Here is a 23966-nt window from a genome sequence, read left to right as displayed (position 1 = left end):
GAGCTGCACTCCAGGATCTGTTATCAGGGCTTCAGCTCGGGGCTGGCGGGCAGGTCCCAGCTCAGTGCGGCGTGTACAGGCAGGTCTGCGAATCACAGGCAAGCTCTTCTCTCCTCCGATTATACACCACGCCGACGAGCACACAATAACACATCGAGCTTCATTCTTCCTTTCTTGTAGCATGCAAAGGGACACTGCTGAAGTGTAGGTGTTAAGAAACTGAACAACAGGTAAAATTTTGAGATTCGTTTCAGATTAAGAATATTGCAAAACTGTAAAAGTAACCAAATGCCTTTCCTTACATAGTATCGTTTATTTTATTGTGTAATGTGTAATAATGCGCAAGAGGTGTAACAGTTTTGTTTCATAGGTGGTGGTTGCAATAAGTCATTAGTGACTGTATCTTGATGTAACTGAAAAGATTTTATTTTAATTTCCCTTGGTGGATTTGGATGAATTAGGTCTGCGTGTGATTTGGGTTTGACTCCACCGCGTCTTGTACAGACGAGGGTGCTCACAGGGGTCAGCTGCAGGACTCCGGTCACCTCCTTATGCAGGGCATGGACAAATATGGCCATTTTTAACTCTGGCTTTCTTTCCTTCTACTCTGGTTCAATGGTTCAAGTCAAACGTTGGGCTGTGTGAGTAAGTGAAGAGGAATTCCAGGGCAGGGTGGTGTGCGTACGTGTGTGTGTGTGTGTGTGTGTGTGTGTGTGTGTGTGTGTGTGTGTGTGTGTGTGCATGCACGTGCGTGTGTGTGTGCATGCGTGTGTCTGTGTGTGTGTGTGTGTGTGTGTGTGTGTGTGTGTGCGTGCGTGTGTGTGCGTGTTCACGAGTGTGTCAAGAATGGGAGATTGTTGCTATAATTGGGCTAAACACAGTAAATCAGATACCTGGAGGAAATCCTGACTCCCATGGGAATGCTAGTGCTTTTAATGAGAACAGTGAGTCAGGCATGAGACACACACGCACGTGCGAGTCTTAGCCGTGTCCGCTAACACCTGTCAGCCAGGAGCAAAGTGAGACTCTGTGTCTGAATTAAGTCAGACAAGTGCGTAAGAACAAGCGCAGAACTGCCGATAAGGCCAGCAGAATCAGACCAGTAAACAGTCACCACACAGCAGGCTGAGAGACACTCAAGGACACGCATCTAGTCAGATGAAGCAGGGCTGCAGGCTTCTCAGGACTCTTTGTGCCTCTCAGGATGCCCACGGATTAGAGGCAGCAACGGATACAGCAGCGGGCATGGAGCGTCTGAACAGAACTGTACTGGACCGTGGCCACCACACCCACCAGGTGCTGCAGGTGAGGGAGTACACAGTAAACACCAAGCTATTGGACACTATGGTATAAACTGAATTATATGATACTGTAGTATTAACAGAACTATAAGATACCAAAGTATAAATGGAATTCTAAGATACTATAGTATAAACTGAACTATAAGACACAATAGTATAAACCATAGCACAAGGCCATTGTAGTGAGTCTTCAGATCCCCTGTCTGCTTATTTAAGACTGCAGCTATAATAACTCTACTTTAAGTATGTAAACCTTGCTAACGTAGTTGTTGTCTTAGATAACAGACTGAACTTGCACAAAACCAACATGTAAAGCATTTTTGACAAGTTTTGAATTACACAGTGAAGCTGTTGTTTGGCTGCGTTTAATCCTTTCTGTTTTACTCCAGCGAGAGTTGCTGCAGAAAAAAACCCTGAGAAAGGAAACCGTTTCGGGCTTCACACACAGCCTACGCGGTGATCTTAGTCAGAGAACATTAACCAAACAGAGCAGCTTTAGCCCTCTCAGGACAGCTCCCTATTGCTGTGGCTCCCCAAATCACGTTTTGGGGTTCTCCCTAAATCACACACACCTTACTCAATATGTTAGCAAATTATCAAAGCCCTTAGTAACCTGCTCACCTCTGAACGGAGCAGGTGATTCAGGTCCGCCCTCGTATGACAGGCTAGTCTCACCAGCAGCCATGTCATCACCAATCAGTAGCACACGACATGTCAGATGCTCTAAACATCTCTCCACTTAAAGTCCCTCCATCCAGATAATCTCATCTAAAGGCTCATGGGTAGAAAATATAAACCCATCCATATAGCTTTGAATCAATTTTCAAAGAGGTTTGATCTGAGAAAGGGCTGAAGATTAAGAATTTTTAAATAAAATGTTATAATAAATAATAAATGTAAAAAATATTGAGACTAGCACACATGCATACATTTATGTGGAATGATATGAACAAGCCAGGACCTCATGCAGGAGACATAAAACTAACGCACAAAAATAGAAACAAGCAATATCTCCAGGAAAATGATGTCATTGCAAGACAGTAAGATACACCCCTACCCCCGCCCCCTCCCCCGAAAAAAGATCTGGGTTACTCCTTCCTAGGCGCTTGCAGCTAACACTGTTTCCATGGCAACAGCTGCTCACCCTCCTGCTTTTAACGTCCTTAGCTTTTTACATTTTTTCCCTCTTGAGCCATATGTGAGAGCACGTCTCACACACTTGGCACAGAACAAAAGCCCAAAGCCATATGTGTACCTGTCCTCGCATGCAAACATCCCCGAGAGACCATAACCTACACAGCGACTCTGGGTCTGTATTTACATCCCGCTTTCTTGTGGAGTTACTCTGCGTCGTGCTCAAGGCCACGCAAGTGTGTGGTGCCAAACACCAAATAAATGTCCAGTCATTTGTGAGGAAAATGCAATACGTTCATCGCCGACGTTTCACCAATACACTGATTCACACTGTGTCCTGCACGGGGCCTCAGCCGGAGGTTACACGCCGTTAACGATGTGCTGCTGTGTCATTCATAAACCAGACCCCACCTGTGAGCTTTCTGACTCCACAGAGCACCCCACTGGACCTGATCGAGACCGGGAAGGGGCTGAAGGTTCAGGCTGAGCGCCCCCATCTGGTCAGTCTGGGGAGTGGCCGGCTCAGCACGGCCATTACCCTGCTGGCCCTGCCGGAGGGTGAGTGGTGGACAGAGAGATACAATTCAGAAAGCAAATGCAAGATACCGAGTGGTATGCATACCTGCATTTAGAACACACACACAACACACACACAACACACACACAATTCCCTTTCTGTCTCCAGATTGAAGGCTAATCACCCAAGCCTGTCATCACCTCCTTTTCCTGAGCCAGTAGAAACAGGAGATCTTTAAAGCGTCTCCTTCTTTAATAACCCCTCGCTCTCCGGGGAGGTGGGGGAGTTCGGGGGGGTCTTCAGATTTTCCCCCAGACTTCACAGACCCAAATCTTATGACTGTATTATTCAGTAACTCTACATGATGGCTCAGTAACGGCATGTTACACTCTGCAGAGAGGAATGTGAAGTACGTGAGGAACTGAGATCTGGAACTGCCCACAGATCCTGAGATCCGCTGGGTTAAGCCCATCCCCCACACCACCCCCATCCACCTATCTGGAGTTGAGCCGAATACTCTGGCACGCTTTAAGAGACAACGGTATGAACGCTGGAGTCGAGTCCTCTTCAGCTGGGCTAATGTGGAGTGGAGGTGTGCCATGGGTTCGGGCTTATCTCTCTCGCCTGGGTGCAGATAACGCAGGACAAGACCAGCGGGGGAGGGGCACAGGAATGTGCTTTTCTTTTCTTTTCTTATCGGTGCTATGGTCCCGCTTGTTTTCCTTGGCCCAGAGATTAAACGCTGGGCTGCCATGCTCTGGGTCCAGGGCTGTAGTGTCCCTTGGTGACCGTGGCGTAATTAATTCCTCCTAGAGAGGATGCTCACCTTCCACTCTGGTCTACTCTGCCCTGGTGACGTAATAGTTAATTATTTGTGACTAAGGTGTGGAGAGGAGAGAACTCTTGCTCACGGTGAAACTGTATCTGCTAAAAGCTCAGAGTTTTCAGACTTCAAATAAAACAATCATCCAGTGACAGAGACTAGTATTGCCACTTTCAATTACAATTATAATTACACAGTAATTTCATTGGTGAATTTGCTTATAATCAGAACAGGAGTTGCATTTGTCTGTCTTCTGATTTTACTTGCTGGCAGGTGCTGCTGGTTAATGGTTAAACTCCGGTGTCTTTGGGGGGTTTCTCCTCAGGGCGAACAACTCTAGGTCATGGAGCCACAGATATCAACGTCCACGGCCCTGGAGTGGCTGGGCTACACTGTTTCATTGAGAACAAGGCTGGAGTCATCACCCTGCACCCCTGCGGGAACCCGTGTAGCATGGATGGACTTCCAGTCACCAAGCCTGCCCGTCTATCTCAAGGTATCGCTGATATCTGTTGGCAAAATCAGGCTTTAAAAAAACAGAATCATGTTAAATATTACAGTTGCAGACCCTGTGTTCTTATTCGTAAAACAGGCAGGTTAGATTGATTCTGACACACCCTTTCCTGTTAGTTACAGATGCTTTAATCAGTGTCTGGTTACTAGAGTGTAGGTCAGGTTACTAGGGTGTAGGTCTGGTTACTAGAGTGTAGGTCAGGTTACTAGGGTGTAGGTCTGGTTACTAGAGTGTAGGTCAGGTTACTAGGGTGTAGGTCTGGTTACTAGAGTGTAGGTCAGGTTACTAGGTTGTAGGTCTGGTTACTAGAGTCTAGATCAGGTTACTAGGGTGTAGGTCTGGTTACTAGAGTGTAGGTCAGGTTACTAGGGTGTAGGTCTGGTTACTAGAGTGTAGGTCAGGTTACTAGGGTGTAGGTCTGGTTACTAGAGTGTAGGTCAGGTTACTAGGGTGTAGGTCTGGTTACTAGAGTGTAGGTCAGGTTACTAGGGTGTAGGTCTGGTTACTAGAGTGTAGATTGGGTTACTAGGGTGTAGGTCTGGTTACTACGGTGTAGATCAGGTTACTAGACTTGTCATTTGTTATATGTCTGTTTGTAGCCTATAAATATGTCACCCAGGAGTCCAATCACCTAGAAGACTGAAAAGACTTTTGTAAAGTCACTTTGTGCTTTGTGACAACAAAGTATTGTAAAAAGTGCTGCATGTAAAAATATTGACTTGACTTTGGGAACATTATACTTTTGTCGACTATAGTTTACACACTAAGGCTTTTGTTTCTATGACAACTCATTTACTCAAAGCAAAGTAAATAATTTAGCTTTCCAAATCTTCAGTCGTTGCTGGATGGTCCTCTGAGCCCACTCAGACACATCAAACATCAAATCAAATTGGACGTGAACATGTTTAAAAAATGACTGTTCCCTCAGCGATCATTAGCATACAAACAGACTTCAGCCCAAATGTGTGAAATCATTTTGCTGCATTCATGAACGAGAATCTTCACCCCCAGTTTAACATCTTTTGTCTGTGGGGGCAATTTGACTGAGCAGGTCTAGGGGGAGGGTGTCTGGGACATTCTGTTGTGCAGGCCAACGTCTGAGTGCGTGCATGTCATTTGCATGGGTAATATACAGCAATAATTTGCTAGGGCTCGCATATTTTAAAATGCTTTAAAAGGCACAGGTGCCATCCAGAACTCTTAAACACGTGCAATACGTGCCCGTTACAGGAGACCGAGTCTCACGGTGCAGCAGCAACCTGGCAAACCCTCGCCTCGCCGTTTGGAGCTCTGACTCAGAGATCATCTCCACACCCTTCAGGTCTGTGTGCCGGGGAAACTGAGTTTGCTTTGACGGAGACAGCATTTCAGCTTCCTACACCTCTGAGAAATTACGAATGAAAACGCAGCCACATACAGCACCGGATCCGTGAGCTTAAAGACCGATACTGGACTGGACAACATTTTTCTGTCAGAACTGAATTATAATCGCGCAGAGCTGCACTCTTCAACGCAGGCGTCCGACCTCTTTGTCTCAGTTTCTTTTGTAAGTCAGAGAGAGTTTGAGAGTATGGCGAATCACTGAGTACTACCCCCGCAACGACGGATATTTCACGGTAACGTGGAACCGACCCGCTTCATTTCTACGGGAACTTGGCTGTAAACCCACGTGGAATCTGTTTAAAGGGACAGGTCTCATGTCCCCGGCGGACGGCACGCGGGACCGGACCATTTGGGTTTAGACGTGAGTGACCGGAGCGGCGAGTTACCTGTGATTTAGTAATAAAATCGGCATTTTTAGGAATTAATGAACATTTAATCGAAGTTTTGTTGGGTTACAGAGGCAATCGAGCTCTGGTCGGCAGTAAGTACCCTGATCCCTGACAGAGAAAAGGAAATTGCGATTAATGTGTTAATTATATATTATAATGTGCAGTAATCTAGACCCTGCAGACGTGTTAATCAACAGGTGGTTATCGATATTGCCTATAGGCTACTTATAATTGAGTTGAAAGACATCTATCTTTTAAAGGCACAAGTAGTCGTCTTTGGGTAGTCAACTGTGGATTCCATGAGTTAGCAAAGCAGTCTGCCTGACATCTGCAGCTGTATGAGAGAGGAAGCTGACTAGTTTAAATAATGTTTTCGATATTATTTTGTTATTGGCTGTTAGATGTTGGTGTATGTTATCCTCTGAAATCATTTTGCATTTATTTAGGCCTGCTCTGTATAACTCTGAAACAGACAGGGAATCACTGACAGAGGGAACAAAGCCTATAGTTTATTACTGTGGTGAGGTGATCTTTCATTTTGACATGGTCAGGTGTGTTTGTCCAGTGCTACACGACTATTCATGGTCAATCTAACCCAATGCTATTATCCTCCTTCTCTTCTTTCTACTGCTGAGCTGTTTGCTTGGTCTGACTGTTTGCCCAGACAGTTCACACATACTTTATTTGTATTGGCTACTAACAATAGCAACAGTGATTTCTAGATAGAGGTAACCGGACCTTCTGTGTGTGCCCATGTGTTTGTGCCTGACCTCAAGGTTCATGGGTTGTGTGTCGTCAGGGTTGAACTCAAAGTCTGTTTACAAATATCTGCCTGTTGAACATCTGTGTTGAACATCTGTTCCTCCATTAGAGCATTCCTACAACTCCAGTTAAGTCCAAACTTAATGTTTCCTGTTCCCCTTTTAATAATTGTTATAAACATATTTATGCCACCTTTTCAGTGTTGAACATGTCTGGAATCGGAGAGGTGGTAAACTTTTCTCCTTTATGGAGATGATGGTGTCACGGTATCGTGCTCGTGTGGGGAACGTTCACCGATGCCCTTGTTTCCTGGTGTGGGAGGAGTTATGGAAACACTGGGCTTGCACCCATCTGCTGGAGTTGCTGGAGTTTTCCATACACAGTAAAACCAAATGCCATGGCAACCCAAGTGTGAGCCTCTTGCTGTCCCTTTGTTTGGGAGTCTTCTGGCCAGGTTGAGACTCTGCTTTTCTGTGCTCTTTAGTTTCTGACCCCAGAGACACAGTGCTGAATGTATTGTAACTATATTGGACCTGCATATGTAAGAATAATACATTTCTAAACAATATTTCTTACTATACTGATCTCTCAGTAATAATAATCAGATAATAATCAGATAATAAACAGACACTTTATTGTTTATTACAGAGCTGTCAGTTATAACTAAGCATATGCTCAGTGTGCTAAATATAGATGCTTGCCATTTTGCATCATACACAATATATACCAACTGCATAGATATATACTTATGTGCATGATTCTCACGAGACAGGAATGTAAAGATCCAAAGGTCTCACTTGGTAATGGCTGTGCATACAAAGATTCTAATTCTGCAATTTGCTAGAGATTTGTCAGCAAAAACAGTGTCTTTCTGTTGGAAGCATTATGAAATAACGGAAATAGTCACACATTCCCACACTTCTAGTTTTGCATAATTTGTAGTTTTCACATAGTTTTGATGTGAGAAGTTGTGTGTGTCTCCCTGTCATGTCCCTGAGTGCAGTGGTACCGTCGTGTCCCGGACTGCTGTGGTGCTGTTCTGAGTCTTCAGCTGAGTCATGGTCCCCAGCTCCCTGGACCCGGGCCAGACGCTACTCCCAGTGATGAGTAGTGGCATTAGCGTGAATGACTGTTGAGGCAAAGCTTGCACTAAGAACACACAATGGTTCTTAGTCAAATTTTGCCTGACAAGTGGTCAATCACTGCAGAGGTTTATACTGCAGTGAATTTCACCCTGGGTAGAAGGCCGCAGTGGGAGAATGGCCTCACTGCTTTGCTCAATGGGAGCTGTATCATAACATTAGACACTCAGCTCACATTATCTTTTCTGAAACAGAAGCTCTACTTCTGAATTGCACTGGAAAAATGAAACTTTAATGTCACTGACTCAACACATAATCAGTGATCCACAGATCTTATCGTACCCACGTTCTCCCCCCCCCCCCCCCAACCAGCCCCACAAATAGGATAATTATGGGAAATTTGGCATTTTGAAGGAAAATAGACTTTGGTCTGCCAGACCTGCCTGTGTGTCCCTTTGCACAGACTGATGGATGGTGTAATTGGTGTAGATTATTTGCAGGTCGTGAGGTGTGGGATATGGCTCTATAAAGGAAGGTCATGACTGTTGGACCTCACACAGGGGGGTCTGTAAGACGACACTCATATCCAAAGAGTGTGAGTCACTGGAACAGGAAACTGACAGCATACAAGCACTCCATCTGGTACCATAGTATCTGTGATAAAATTAACCAGAATGACTGGCAGAGGCTCGGCACTCATCTCCAAACACAGGAAAGCACAGGCTATGTTTAACCTCCACTTTTAGCTGTGCTATTTACTGAAGAATGTTCTCTCCTATGTACATAACATGGAGGGAGTTGGAAATGTAAATCATAGATTCTTATGATATGTAGAAATTGAGTAATCGCATGACAATTATGTAGGTTATTAAACATTTGACAAGATCACTCAATTAATTAGTGTGTGCATGTTTTCTACCGCAGAGCTTCTGTGATCTGCTTTTTGTCTAAGGGTGTCCTGGAGCAGCCTTGGTGTGGTTTACTGCGTTGATTGTGGTGGTGTGGTGTGTTGTTCTGTGTTGTGTATGTGTGTTCAGGGTTGACTGTGATGGTGTGGTGTATTATTCTGTGTTGTGTGTGTTCAGGGTTGACTGTGTGTGTGTGTGTGTGTGTTCAGGGTTGACTGTGAAGGTGTGGTTTATTGTTTTGTGCTGTGTGTGTTCAGGGTTGACTGTGTGTGTGTGTGTGTGTGTGTGTGTGTGTGTGTGTGTGTGTGTGTGTGTGTGTGTGTGTGTGCACGCGTTCGTGTGTGTGCGTGCGTGTGTGTGTGTTCTGATGAGGTAGTCATTTCACTGCCCTTCCATAACACATGCATGTGTATTCTTCTCATGTCTTTGGGTTCAGACTCATATCTTACGTCATGGTCTTCTGTGGAACCACTGTAAAAACATCCCATTTACTAGATTTAGAGAGTCTCTCAAGTAAAAAAAAAATATATAATTGCCAAAATGTTGAGTTTTAATTGGCCTGAAGTGAATGTAAGTAGAATAGCACTGGTGCCAATACAAAAGTGTCAGGGTTTGTCAGCTCTGTTCTGTAAGTAAGGCTTTCACAATGTTTTGCTGGTATAGTTATGATTTTACTACATCATTGCTTTCTAGGAATTCCGCATTTCCTGTTCTTGTGCTGGTGTTAATCTTACACATTTCCTGAATGCATAAAAGACTTTGCGCTGTACCCAGACATGACTAAAGCCAGCACATTGGATCTTCCCCTGGCAATCTGGATGTCCAGGAGTCTATTGATTTCCTGTGTTAGCCACTCAGTGACGTCAGGCAATAACTACACATCCACACTTTTGTTGACTTCTGTTTCTGTCTGAGAGGAATTCTCTTGTATCTATGACTTGGTCCAGGGTGATATGTGAAGAACAGTGATCCACTAAGTGCTGGGATCAGCGTGTGCTAAGCTGTCGCCTCTGGGCACATAATTTAGTGGGTGTGCCTGTTGTCAAGCATGACTGAGGCCCTCTGCAATTCTTGTTAACGCAAACTGAGTTAGGACTCAGTTTTATAATTTGGAGTCATGATTTGAATCATTCCTCAAGCTTTGTGGCATGCCCAGACAGAGAGCAAAGCGCTGCGCGTCTCCCCACACTGGAGCCAGACATGCCGACACTCTCAAGCACACCATCAGTTATTATAAGATTCTGAATATGGACAATAATGTGGTCATTTCTGTGCTGATGTCTCTCAACAGTCTTTCTAAGAGATTATAGCACAGATTTCTGTCTTTCTTCTCAGCTGGGATGGTTTCTATGGCGATGCGGTAAAGGCTCTGTTTATGCGTTCCAGTTGCTCCTGGTCTGATAATCAAATGCTCTTTCTTCCTTCTGTAACAAAAATGACATCTGACACACCCTATTCACTGAACGTCTGCTTTTATATGGGGGAAACTTTCTGCCCACACACACACCATACACACATACCAGCTGTAAATCCTCTGTATTTGGAGACACAGGAGAAAAGAGGCTTCACAGTAAATCCCCGTGTTGATCTAACACCTACAGTGTTGAAGCACCTCCTGAAACCAGGTGGGGGTAGACGTGCACTGTACGACTTCATCTCGCCCCTTGGACTGCACCCGTATTCTCTGCTACACTGAGTGATTTAATGCCAAATATCTTAAGATTTTGAACAGTAATTCTACTGAACTTGCCTTGTTTTGTGTAGCTGGGGCTTCTAGTGTTTTTAGGAAAAAGCACATGATTAGATCTACACGCTGGACGGACGCTGTGGGGGCCATGGTCTAGATGAGGACAGGCCTGGCCTGTCTGTCTCTGTTCCAGCGTGAGAAGACACTGGCCATGCCCCAGACTGTGTGTCCCGGGCTGTTGTCATGGTTAATGTGAGGTGCTCTTGTCTGGCTCCTGCAGGCTGTATGCTGTGTTTTGGCCAATCGTCCTTCTTCCGCTTCAACCACCCTGAAGAAGCTTTCAGGATGAAGAGCATGCAGACAGAGGCAGAGCACACAGGTAAGGCAACACACACACACACGGCCAGACTGCACACAGGTAATGCAACACTCACCCCCGACACATGCCCGCACGCACAGACATACACACACACAGAGGCGGGTGCACACACACATAAGTGCATACATACACATACACGCAGATGTGCACGCACACACATATGTACACACACACACACACACACACAGGCCATTATATGAATTTAACAAGCCAAACATCAAAATTGTCACTTCTTAGCATATCATTGTGCCAAAATCCAGTCGCTTACATGTTGCATTCAAACATGGTGAGTGAAGGCAGCCAAAGTGGCCCTTCCACGGATGACCTTAATGGCATCTGCCTTTTCCACCAGCATGTCTGGCTGTGCTGGCACCTGCTAGGACAGAACTCAGACCTGCTGCTCACAATAAGGCTCAGAGAGGTGGGTGCCAGTGTGTTCCAGCACATGTCGAAGCCATTAAAGCGCAGCCCATCACGGGCACACAGAGGCAGACGGAAGAGCGCATACAGTCTGTAGCACCGTGTACAGGGCAGGTACAGTCTGTAGCACCGTGTACGGGGCAGGTACAGTCTGTAGCACCGCATAGGGGGCAGGTACAGTCTGTAGCACCGTGTACGGGGCAGGTACAGTCTGTAGCACCGCATAGGGGGCAGGTACAGTCTGTAGCACCGTGTACAGGGCAGGTACAGTCTGTAGCACTGTGTACGGGGCAGGTACAGTCTGTAGCACCGCGTAGGGGGCAGGTACAGTCTGTAGCACCGCGTAGGGGGCAGGTACAGTCTGTAGCACCGCGTACAGGGCGCGTGCTGTCTGCCCTCTCTTGTGCGCCACCTTTTCCTGTTAGGCTGCCACAAGGATACGTGTAAACATATTTGGTCCAGTGCATTTCCTGGGCGGGTAATAAATTCCTTCCGATCTGAAAGAGGCGCCGTTTCCTGTCAACAGGAGAGTGCTATTAAGATCTAAACAAATGCTTCTCTGGACTGCTCTTTGCTCTGAGTATTTTTCTTCTCCATTTACACCTTTGATAGCAATTTAAACTTGTAAAAATGAATTCAGGTGTAGCTGAACCAGGTAAAAAGCACAGTGGTTAACCAGACACACACCGCACAGGGGCTAGTGGCGGAGCCGTCACTCTGGGGTCCTATTCTAGCTCGTTCCCAGTCCACATGGCTTTGTTGGCTGACCCCTGCTTATTTAAGGAACTGGGGTATCTTTTACAGAGTGTATTTTTATGTCACCCATCCTCTCCATCCACTCTTCCCTCCCCGTTTGCTGATAACTGGCCGCCTCATTGTAGTTTTAATGATTTTTCAGTATTGCAGGGACTATTTGATAGATTTTGTTATTTCAGAGACTGTTTGCTTTGTGTTCTTCTGAAATGTGCTCTTGGGTAACCCGAAGCTGGTTCTGAAATGACTCATAAAATGCATTAAAACATTTTAGCGTCGGTCGTAATATGTACTGGAGGGATGATTCATGCTGCCTGCTGACTCTTGGGTGTAAAGAATCCGTTTAGGCTGCTAGCTGCGTGCGCGTGTGTACCGTGCCGTTACACGACTGTATGGCCGCCGAAAGTGTGTGTGTGTGTGTGTGTCGCTTTAAGAGCACGAGAGCGCAGCAGTCGCTCCCGCCCTCGTGGAGCCAGAGGTCCGTCCGTCACATCAGCACCGCGGACAGGGGAGGGCGGGGGAGCGCGCGCTGGTGTGGCCGGGCTTGCCGCGCGGAACCCGGCTGGAATATTCCGTGTAGGAAGGCTCGTGTCGTCTTCGCCGGTACCGGCGACCCAAGACGGAGTTCAAGGCCATGGCGGTTTGTTTTCAGCCTGTTTGGGCGCCAGACGAAACGCTTTAGCTGCAAGCTTGTCCTTGTAAGTACCGTTTATTACCGACGCTTCGGTTGAAGCAGAAGGGAATATGAGTAGAGCGGATGGGTCGCGTTTCTAAACCCACTACTGACGGTTTGTCCGGTGGTGAGGCGTTCAGGGCTTTTGACACCAACACGATATCCAACCACTTAATCTAACCGACATATTCCTGGAGCGCTTCTTCCCAACGAGCGCTTCAGGATATCTGAAAACATGTCGGGAGCCATAGAACCGAAGCTTTTTGACGGTAAATACAAAACATTTTTTAATGTTAAGCGGAAATATTCCGTTAGGTTTTCGTGAGGTAACCTAGTGGTGTTAAGACATCGTTTGCGAGGAGTTTCGTAACGCGGACACTTAACATTTGTGTCACCATTCATACATTGTAGCAAACTGCTAAAGTTCAAGTGTTTTATGACGTGGCCGAAAGCCAGACCTTTAATCTCGTTTATTTCCTTCCTTTGTTTTAAAAGGTAAATAAACTGGATTTAACACCGTATTGTAAATCTGGTCGGTTGGTTTACTCTGTGTACCGATCGCGTGTCTCTTTCATCTCCCTGGCGCGAGGCTGTTTTGTTGCCCGCGCGACGGACACGTTACCACCGGGATTTGTATGGCTTCAGTCGTATATGCACTTTACTATTACCTTCCAAAGCCTCTCTGCACTAGCCATTCTCATGCTTTTTTTTAAAATTCAGTGTTCGGCACCAGTGGAAGCGGGGTCATTGAATTTAGCAGGTGCAGGTCTTTAAGCAGATGTACAATTATGTAATTAACAGGACACTTCATCTGAGAGTGAGTGAAGGAGGTTCGTTTTTGGTGTGATTAAATCCAAGGTCAGGGTGAAGTACTTTTTCCTTTTTGCTGAACCTTTTGTGATTTTCACACCTATACAGAAAGATCTGAGTTGAATGCACTGTTATTGTGTTAATTTGTGTCCAGGGTGTGTGAATCTGAGAGCAGGGGCTGTCCTGCACATGTTTGCTGATGGTAGCTTTGTTTCCAGCAGACTCGGAGAGCTTGGTCAATGGGAACCACCAGTCAGCAGCGGCAAAGTGTCACGCAGCCCCCTGTGAGCGAGCGCTCCTGGATCACAGTGCCATGGTCAGCTCCATGGAGAAGGACCTGCAGGACATCATGGACTCCTTAATCATGGATGACCCACAGGTTCCGTCCTCCTCTGAGCTCAAGATGAGATCTGTGCCCCACACTGACCACTCTTCACTATCCCCCATGTTAAATGGGGGTGGGCGATACCTTCTCTCCCCCCCCACGAGCCCTGGTGCTATGTCGGTGGGCTCCAGTTATGAAAATACCTCTCCGCCATTCTCACCTCTGTCCTCGCCCTCAGCGGCGAGCAGTGGCAGCCTCACAAGTCCCTCGTCCAGCGGACACCAGGAGCAGATCCCGACTCTGCCTCCGATTCCAGTCAGATCCTCCAGCTACAGTTACACCAGCCAGCCACCCGTACCTCAGCCGCGGACCATGCTGCCCAACCACACGGGTAGCAGCGGGGGCCAGAAGGTCCCGGAGAGCCCCCAGCTGCAGCGGAGGGTCCTCCTGGAGGCTTCTCCCAGTCCAAAGCCGGCTCGCAGGGGCTCGGGTCAGGACAGCCCGATGGGGAAAGGTCCGGATAGCTCCAGGCTCCCCTCCATGATGCCTTCAGTCTCCATATCTGCTGTGCACAGCGACTCCCCTTCTGCCAGCAGGGTAGCGATGCCGGGTAGCCCCAAACCGAGCCCCAAATTGAACCCCGCGTCCCCCTCGTCCTCACCCTGCAGTCCAAGGGTGAAGGTGGCTATCAGCCTCCAGGATTGCCCGTCCAGCCCGTTCCGTGAATCTCCCCAGCCAGACTGCTTGCTCAGCTCTGGCCCCATGCAGCAGTTCCCCCCCCCGCCTCGAGCCTTCCAGCCTCCCCTGGACCCCATCGTCCACATCATTCAAGGCATGCCCCCGCGGCCACAGCAGGGTACCCTCCAGCCTCCAGAAAGTCCCCGGCTGGCCCGCCGGACCCTGGATGCCTGCGGGGGCAGCATGAGGGAGCTTCCCCCACTCAGCCCTTCTATAGTGCGCAGAGGGGTGCCCATGCTGCCCGGGGCTCTCCCAGGTACCCACCCTGCCCTCCGAACCCCTGACAGTCCATCTGCCAAACTGGTCTCAGACAGCCCTAGGCTCAGACGAAAAGTGGTCTCACCCACCGAGCAGCTTTTCAGCCCAAGGACGGTGCGCGCACGAAGCCCCTCGCCCACCCCCGGGACAGGCGACGCCACGGGGGACCTGAAGGGGCCCTTTGGGAGCCCCCTGTCCCCTGCCTTCAGCTTGGGCTCCCTGCCTGGCTCTTCACCGGTTGGCAGCCCAAGAAGTCACAGGAAGATGTCAGCAGGACACAGGGATTTCCGCTTCGCGCATCCGGGCATGAGGGAACGCAAGAACAGCATCACGGAGATCAGCGACAACGAGGATGAGCTGTTGGAATACCACCGGCGTCAGCGGGAAGAGCGGCTGCGGGAGCAGGAGATGGAGAGACTGGTGAGTGACTTGCTGGACGAGTCTGATATAACATGCAAACACGCCTTCTAATTCCATCTGGGAGCATGTTGCCAGATTGGTTAATGGTCTGCAGCAGTGTGTTGTAATGTCTCTCCCTGAGTGTAATGGATGTCTCATGCTGAAACTCCCCAGAAAGAGCGACATGCTGCTCAGGGAAGAACAGACTGCCCAATAAGACCATTTATCCCTCTATTGCTTTATTGGACTCAGAAGATTCTGTTGCTCCAGTTTGGGGGCAGTTAGTGAGTAACAAGCTTAGTTGTTGAGAGGAAATGCTTCATGGAAGCTGTGCTGAGGTTGATCGGGGTGCTTCATGGCCCTGGGGGTGGGGGTACACATTGTTTCTATGGTAATAGGCGTATTGCGGTAATGACCGAGGTTGTACCAGTCCATGGGCTGTGCTGGACTGTGAGGCCAGAGTCATTCTGTGAGTGGGGAGGAGAGTTGGGGGGGGGGGGGGGGGTCACATAGTCACAGCAGACGAAGTGATTGGGAGTTGCAGCTTGACTCTGGCAGACATCTCCGATTTCACCATGGCAACGCCATTGTTGTCCTTTTGGGGGGGGGGTTGGTCAGGTCTGTTGTCTGGAATGAACCTACTGATTCAATCAGTATTGCAGAGGTTTTTATACACGCTTGTATGTTGAACTTCTCTTTTGTCTGCCCTTATCAAACCGTGGCTGTTCATCGAGGACATACAGCTGGTGGTGTAACTGCGCAGAGCTCAAAGCTTTGACCATGTTTACAACGTTGAAAGATTTTTACTTTGTCATGCCGTTCTGCAGAAAACACAGGGTGATCTCAGAATGAAACCAGTGCAGCTACCAAACGTAACTCTTCAAATCAGAGACACTGAGCATGGGTATTTAAACATGATCGAGAGTAAATAGCAGAGAGAATCTTGCTGGCTTTGCTCAAGAGATAAGATGGAGGAAAGCATCAAGTGCTGTTCTTTTTACTCAATGGGAGATTAAATTGGAAAGCAGACAACGTCATAAGGTTTTGTTATTGTGTTCCCGTTGTGTTGTATCATCTACATCAGTACCGTGTAGTTGTATGAATGGAAGATGCATGGAACTACATTTTCTACATGATCCTAATATTTTTGGAGCTGAAATTGGAGCTGAGTTAGGGAATTGTTCTTATCTGATTCCTGTGAAAAGGTCTGATCGTGTTTTCCAGCACATGTTAAAACAGCACATACTCTCCATGTGACGCTTATCAGACCAAGTGTCACATCGGCTAAGGGTGGGCAGTGTGATGACATGCTGATATTATGATATATAATGCTGTAAAGGTTTCCTGATTATATCACATATGTCATCAGTGCTTCTAGAACCCTGATCCACAGAATTATTCATAAAAAGAAAACATTTAGGGCAATTTTAAAGATCACCAACAACATGGACATATTTATTCTTAATGAAAATGTAAGGTTTCATGACTTTAGATTTTTGCCTTATTGCCCACCCCTAACACCCAAACATCTTGACAGCCAGAAGCAGGCTCAGGCAAGCGTGTGGTGACCTCCCCAGCCCCGCCCCCTGCAGGATAACAACTCAGGGAGGCTCCGACGCAGGTCCAGCACAGCTGACACTCCAGCATGTGACAGCAAACAGAACGCAGAGCAGTTACATTTATGGCATTTAGCTGACACTTTTATCCAAAGCAACTTACAATTCTGAATACTAAACACAACTTGAGTAATTGAGGGTTAAGGGTCTTGCTGAAGGGCACAACAGTGGTAACCTGGTGGTAGTGTGAGTTGAACTGGCAAGTACCTTAACCACTGAGCTACCACTACCAGAACACTGGTTATATTTACCCACAAATACTCCCAGCAGCCCTGTCTGCTGTGCATCTCAGTAGGATTCCGTTGGCAGAGGAGACATTTCACTGAGAGCCCTGTAGTCTAAAATTAGTCTAAAAACCTCCTGCGTAATCACTTGTCAATTTTCAGCTTTGAATTTGAAAGGAGACTTTACCAGACTATTTCATACTAAATGCCTAAATAAATAGCTTTTGTTGGACTAAATTTGGTTCCTGTGTGTAAACAGGGCAGCGTGCCATTGCCGTGTCCATCTCCAGAGAGAGCTGACTGGACAGACGCTGCCTTTCCTTCCAGATGAGTTAGACACTGGAGGACTTGGCTGACACAGCTTGTAATTTACCAGAGGCCCCAGAGGCACCCATGGTTGCCTGAGAGACCGCCTTGGTACACACACACACACACACACACACACAAATGGCATATGGTGTCAGTCACCAGACGACCGTTCTGTCAGTCAGTTTCTGCCAGGGTGCCAGACCTGGCCAAAGATGACCTCATTTTTACTGTGAGAAAGAGGCCATGGTGACATCACATCTCTAGCACTCTTAAGGTGGAATATGTGGGTTTATGACGGACGCAGAATGGTCCTGTGGGGTGTGTGTGTAGTGGGGGAACGGCGTCTCCAGCAGTGTGGGCTGGCTGAAAGGTGAACCATGACAACAGTCTGCTCAGGGGACCTACCAGGCTATCACTGTTCACATGGATTATCGTGATTAATGTGTGTGTGTGTGTGTGTGTGTGTGTGTGTGTGTGTGTGTGTGTGTGTGTGTGTGTGTGTGTGTACACCAATAAGCCAGAACATTAAAACCACCTGCCTAATATTATGTAGGAGCCCTTTGTGCCACCAACATGACTCTGGCGAATCAAGTCCTGAACTCCATGAGACCTCTGAAGGTGTCGTGTGGTATCTGGCACCAAGACGCTAACAGACCCTGTAAGTCTCCAGATGGGTCCTCCATGGGTTGGGCTTCCTTTTCCAGCACATCCCACAGACGTTCGATCGGACTGAGATTTGCAGAATTTGGAGGCCAAGTTAAGACCTTGACCCATATCTGAGCAGTTTTTGCAGTGTTATCCTGGGAAAAGAGGCCACTGTTTTAAGGGAATCTTGGTCTGCAACAGTGTTTAAGTAGGTGGTACATGTAAAAGTAACATGCACATGAGAGCCAGCTTTCAGCGGTGGGGTGGGGTTTGTGCGGGCAGCTGTACCAGTGTGGAGCTACAGAGCCCCATACACAACAAACTGCCATGTGTTCCAACACCTTTCACCTTTTTCAGTAGCTCTTCTGTGGGATCAGACCAGTCGATCTAGCCCTCACTGAGCCTGTCCTCCTGACCACTGCGTACGAAGCAGACCCCATGAGGACCCGTGTAGGAGATGCTCACTGGTGGTCTGCTCCAATGCCCAGATGTTTCTCTAGCCATGTCCATGTCTCTACACCTACCCCACCTTTCCTGTTTCCATCACTGTCAAGAACAGACTGTACACTTACTGCCTAATATGTCTCCCCACTGACCTGGCGCCGCGGTAACGAGATAATCAGTGTTACTAGCGTCACCTGCCTGCGGCTGATGTGCGGTGTGTGTGAGAAGGAGGGACACAGTATGTGGCTGGTTTGTTTGTCTGGAACATTGGTGTCTCTGTTTTCAATGATCGGTTGTTTACTGAACAGCGGAGCTTTTAATGCCAAGAGCTCGGCATATAGTCTGCAGCCCAGCGTTTGGCTGAGTTAGCTATGATGCTCAACACAGTAAACAGGGACACAAAGAATGAGTAGACGTGTTTATTTATATATATATATATATATATATATATATATATATATATATATATATATATATATATAATATAATTAGAACTCTGATTAGAATAATTAGAAGTCAGTTAGTAGTTAGTTGGTTAATTCATAAGTACTTTGCTTGATGAAGGACCTCTGTCCTATATGTCCTGTTTCTCTGGAAACTCAATGTACTGAATCTCTCTCTCTCTTTCTCTTTCTCTCTCTCTCTCTCTCTCTCTCTCTCTCTCTCTCTCTCTCATATATATATGACATAGAGAGACGACTGTAAGTTGTCATTCAGCCTCATTCATCTTGTCATGTTTACATGATCTGGGTCAATAACCTGGTTTTCCGCTTATGTAATCAAGCCAACAAACAGGGTTGTATTTGAGGAGCTTCACGGTGCCGCACAGCTACGCCAATACAGACACTCCCTGTTCACACAGCTGTTAAGCACGCTGGAGGTGCTGTGGTCTTTATTTCACTGGTGGTGTTGTGGTGTGTGTTTCACTGGTTATTGTCTTTATTTCACTGGTGGTGTTTATATCTGGCAGAGATGTTAGAACATGCTCACTTGAAGAAACCCAGTTTTGTAGATCATCAACATTCATAATTTCTCTGGGGTAGACATTGTCTTCCATGGGTCATTGCCATGATAACTGGTGTCAGTATAATTTAGAATGGTGATGACTCCTTGTGTCTACATGAAGAAAAATTTTAAATAGAATAATTATAAAATACACTATTTCAGAACTGTGTGGTCTGTAAAGCACTCATGTAATCTGTTATCAACTATTTACCCCAAAAACAGGTCTAAAAATGCATTCAGCTCATTGATAATGTGAATTGGCACAGGTGTTTCACGGATTCTCCACTCTGAATGAGTGTTTTGGGTTTGTGACATAATGACTAGTTTGCTACACTAAACAGCTCAGTTTTCACTCACTGTTTATAGGAACGTTTAGTTCCTCCTTTATAACTTGATGAACTCTTTGTAGTTTGGCTTCTGCAGAACAAGCATGAGACCTTGTCAGAGGGAAAGGTGTGAAAAAGCAGAGGAACATCGTGATGTTGTGCATGCCATCATCTACGCTGAACTTGCTTTCAGCGTCAAAGATGCGGCGGAGACCCGCGTGGCTCCGGTGTTTGCTCCCGCCTTGTCGAGCGTGCTGGCCTTGGGGTTAGCCCTGCGTCAGGGACCCAGGGAAAGGCCCTGGACCACACAGCGGGGGGAGTCTGAAAGCAAACTCCACTGACCCTGGACCTGCTCTCCTGCACAATGTGACTGCCCTCATCACAGTAACCACAGGCATGGCAACTGTTGGCCGACATTTGTGGTGTTGTTTGGCCTAGTGCGTCTGTGTTAGAAAGACCTCATAGAAACTCCACTGGTGTCTCATTAGAGTTTTATGTGGGACAGGGGACTTCTGTTAGATTAGAAGTGTGTGGGGTAACCACTGGGAATCTCTTGGAATAGATTATGACCAAGATTAACACCTCTCTGAAAAGGCTATGCAGTGTCTCTCTACGTTGGAATGGGTTTAAAGGATTAAAAGAATGCATTTGTTTTAAAAACCTGGACCAAATGACAATATTTAGAGAAAATATTTTCCTTCACCTTCTGTTCAAATAAAGTACTAAACAGGACTGGCTACTGGCACCCAGTAGTTCTGGCCAACAAGGTTCCAATTCAATTTTACATTAGTTTTACTTTAATTAAATTTGTGAGTCACATCATAATTTTAATACCAATATTCCTTATAATAGTACAGTTTAGTACCACAATTTGTAAAGCAGGGGATTACAAAAGAAAGTTCAACATTGATGACTGGGCACTAAAATGAATGATTAGCAAACATTTATATACATTGTCTAGGAAATTGTGTATATTTATGACATGGATCTTATGAGTTTAAGAATCGACATATGATCAACCAAACAGAAAATCATGTTTGATGAGAGAATCCATATTTTTCCTGGAGCCAAACAAGTCAACTGTAGCACCAAGTCAACACGAGACAGACCTGAATTTACACACGTGAAATTCCTCCTGCAAATGCTTCTCATTCCTGGTCCATTACTCACACTACGGCTCCAGTCAGTCCAGACGTCCTACAGTCTCTGTGTTTCGACCTGCGAGGCAAGAGCTCAGATGCCCATGCTCGTCTGTGCAGGTCTGAGAGGAGATGAGGAAGGGTTGTGCTCAGCTGATCCACAGCGTGGCACGTCCCCCCACCACACCACTCACATTCAGTGACATTTCCATCGGAGGGTTGTGGTGCTTTGGCTGTTCCCCATGCACCCAGTGGCCTCGTTCAGCAGCCTGAACTCAGTGTCCTTGTGGTCACGTCTCTCAGTGCTGAGGACCTCCCTCCCAACACACCCACAAGTTGTGGGCGTGCCAGTAACGAAACATCACGGCAGCTGCCGGTAGACAGTAAAAGTTTAAAGCTTATTAGCGGTACAGTTCAAGCTTGCACTTGCACTTATGTTGATGAGGAACAGCGACAAAGCTTATCATAAAGACCCTAATGTGTCTTCTATCTTCTTCATTTTCTTTCAAAGTAAGGCAAAGTAAACTTCAAAAGTACAAACAAAAGGAGTTTTCTCATGGCATCCATTTTCCCCTGACCAAAAACCACCTTAGAGTCGTGTTGTCCAAGTGCTGCCAGCTGACCCGAGACCAGCTGTTCTGCTTAAATAGAGGGGCTTTCACCACAGACATGCCAATATCAAGTCAACAGGAATATTAAAAATCAATATCAATAAACAATAAAATATCAATGCATAAATATCAAACTATAATATCAATGCATATAATATCAATGATCCAGTGAGCAGGCCACACACATCAGGCTTTATGACACTGGAAGGAAGTTGTTGTTTTACAAGATGAGAGAGAGCGAGAGAGCGAGAAGGAGGAGGAGGTGGAGCAGCGGGTGGGGTTGTTCATCTGTCCTGCAGCAGGTGGGGTTGTTGGAGAGCTGGGAGGAGCTCCAGCTCTTCTCCTCAGTGTGGAAGTGATGCGTCTTAAAGCACGATGAGAGTCCGTGTGGGATTTCTGGAAGTTTTTTTAATGTTCTTTCTCACGTGCTGTTACGGAGTGTCCCCACCCTAGTACAATTTTTCATAGAGCAGCATGAAAGTTTCCTTTCCAGACTTTCCATTTACCAAGGTGCCTTATTTTGTGTCATTACAGCTGTGTGTTCACAAGAGCTGTGCTCTGTGTAGTTGAAGGACATTCTCATTATCACATAAGATGGCCGTTGTTTTTCTGTGAAACTTGAAGCTGTGTTGGATTAGTTGTGCACCAGTATCCCCAAATTCCAGCTCCCTGACTGGGAGCAGGCCATGCTGGAGGTCAGGATTTGGAGAGGTTTATCACCCTCAGTTCTCCAGGCCTGAGGGAACTTGTTAGCTGCCGTTCTTTTGAACCTTTGACCCCTGGAGTACAAGGGAGTGCGGTCACATCCTCTAAGATCAAACCCCTCTCAGACGCACTTAAGCTAACGCTCCCACAACCAGCGCTAGACACGGGCAGTGAGAAAAATATCTGTTTACTTGGTTGGCATGTCGCACTTTTTTCACCTATGGTGTGATTCACTGAGTGATATAATTGCCGTAATTGCTCCAGAAGAGAGGAACAGGCCTTTTAAATCAACTTCACTCTGAAGAAATTGTATGTGTTGTGAGAGCCAAAAGAGGAGGATTAAAGGACGTAGCTGTTTGAGATTCAGATGGTACAATTTCCTCAAGAACAGCTGTGCAGACACAAGGGGGGGCAGTTCTCTTGAAGCAGAATGCAACAAATATCCCCCTGCATCTCTGCGTGTGAGTTTCAGATGTCTTGTAATTATAATGGAATCACAGAATGAATGGAAAAAAGGTCTTCAACAGATAATTTTGAAAATGATCTTTTAGAATCTGGGTGTTGTAAGAACCCAACATCCTAGACACTGCGGGAGTCGGGTGTATTTGGCACCCTTAGTGTCTGGGGCGTTGGGGTCGTTCCTCATCTCTGCTCCTGGGATTATGGCCAGCCCTGCAGCTGTGCTGCTCCTGGCATACAGATTACATCTTAGGCTAATGGAGGGTTTGCCAAGGCCCCGTCACCCGTGATCACAGGGCAGTGCCATCTCATTGGAGCTTTTGCAGCGTGCCACGGGGAGCAGGCTGCCACAGGGTGCTGCTCATACATACACACACACACACACACACACACTGTTGGGAGACAAGCATGTCGTCCATGCAGTGTCAACACTGAAAAAGCTCCGTGAGTCCATGAAACGTCTGAGACGTAAACACGGAGCTGGGTTGTCACCCCCAGTCTGGGAGGTGTTGTGAGACAGTCGGTGTACGTCCGCCCTTCCCCATTTCTCAGGGCTGCAGCATGAGCAGGGGGTTTGGTAGGAGGCGTGAGCCCTGGAGCACCTCTCTCTCCACAGTGGGGCGTTGGGGGCGGGAGCCAGAACATGTATCTGCTGCCTGACGATAAGACAGTGGCGCGTCTGGTTATTTACGGCCCCCCCCACCTCTCAGATTTTCATCATTCCGGAAGCTGAGGCTCAGAGGAAATGAAAATGGTGCTTTACTCCTCCCACCACCTCTCCGAATCCGCCCCTCTATGTTGGTATGTTTGTTTTTTGTTGCAGGAGCGTCAGAGGCTGGAGACCATCCTGAACTTGTGTGCTGAATTCAACAAGGGGGACGGAACGGGAGGCGGGGCGAGGGGCGGGGCCGGGGGAGAGCTGGCGGAGGTGGAGAACTTCCCCGGGCTGGAGGGCAGACGGCCCTCCACGGACGCGCTTGCTGGCGCCCCCCTGAGGATGGCCCCCAGGCCGAGAGAGGGTGACGAGGACAACCAGAGGGAGGAGTGCAGCAGCACAGAGAGCACGCACCAGGAGGGGCGGAGCCTGCGTACCACGCACAACGGACGCAGCACTCCGGTCAGCACCTGCACGCGCACACACGTGTACACACACACATACACACAGCACCTGCAGTGGAAGGAATGCACTAAGAGTGGTGCAGGCAGGCTTAAACAGTGGTTGAGGTCT

At 47.2% G+C, this 23966-nt stretch overlaps 1 protein-coding gene across 20 annotated transcripts in view; it reads left to right on the top strand.

The window, feature by feature from the left end:
• The window catches only part of phldb1b (pleckstrin homology-like domain, family B, member 1b), a 47296-nt gene that overhangs the window by 8081 nt on the left and 15249 nt on the right, over window positions 1-23966 (top strand). For 9 of the 20 annotated variants that reach the window (XM_081700626.1, XM_081700628.1, XM_081700627.1 and 6 more), the window contains exons 2-7: window positions 1204-1305; window positions 2870-3047; window positions 4101-4271; window positions 10781-10879; window positions 13754-15276; window positions 23562-23855. In XM_081700626.1, coding sequence (XP_081556752.1) covers window positions 1246-1305; window positions 2870-3047; window positions 4101-4271; window positions 10781-10879; window positions 13754-15276; window positions 23562-23855 — 2325 coding nt within the window. In that variant the 5' untranslated portion in view covers window positions 1204-1245. Of the gene's footprint in view, window positions 1-1203; window positions 1306-2869; window positions 3048-3348; window positions 3494-4100; window positions 4272-5638; window positions 6034-10780; window positions 10880-12536; window positions 12751-13753; window positions 15277-23561; window positions 23856-23966 lie in introns of those variants that run through there. The other 11 variants (XM_027021256.3, XM_027021243.3, XM_027021239.3 and 8 more) reach the window with 7 other exon arrangements.

Source organism: Electrophorus electricus, chromosome 17 (assembly GCF_041902795.1).
Source record: "Electrophorus electricus isolate QZ-2024a chromosome 17, ASM4190279v1, whole genome shotgun sequence".
Taxonomy (NCBI): domain Eukaryota; kingdom Metazoa; phylum Chordata; class Actinopteri; order Gymnotiformes; family Gymnotidae; genus Electrophorus; species Electrophorus electricus.
Note: the sequence above shows the minus strand (reverse complement) of the source record. Positions and strands in the feature narration are given on the sequence as shown.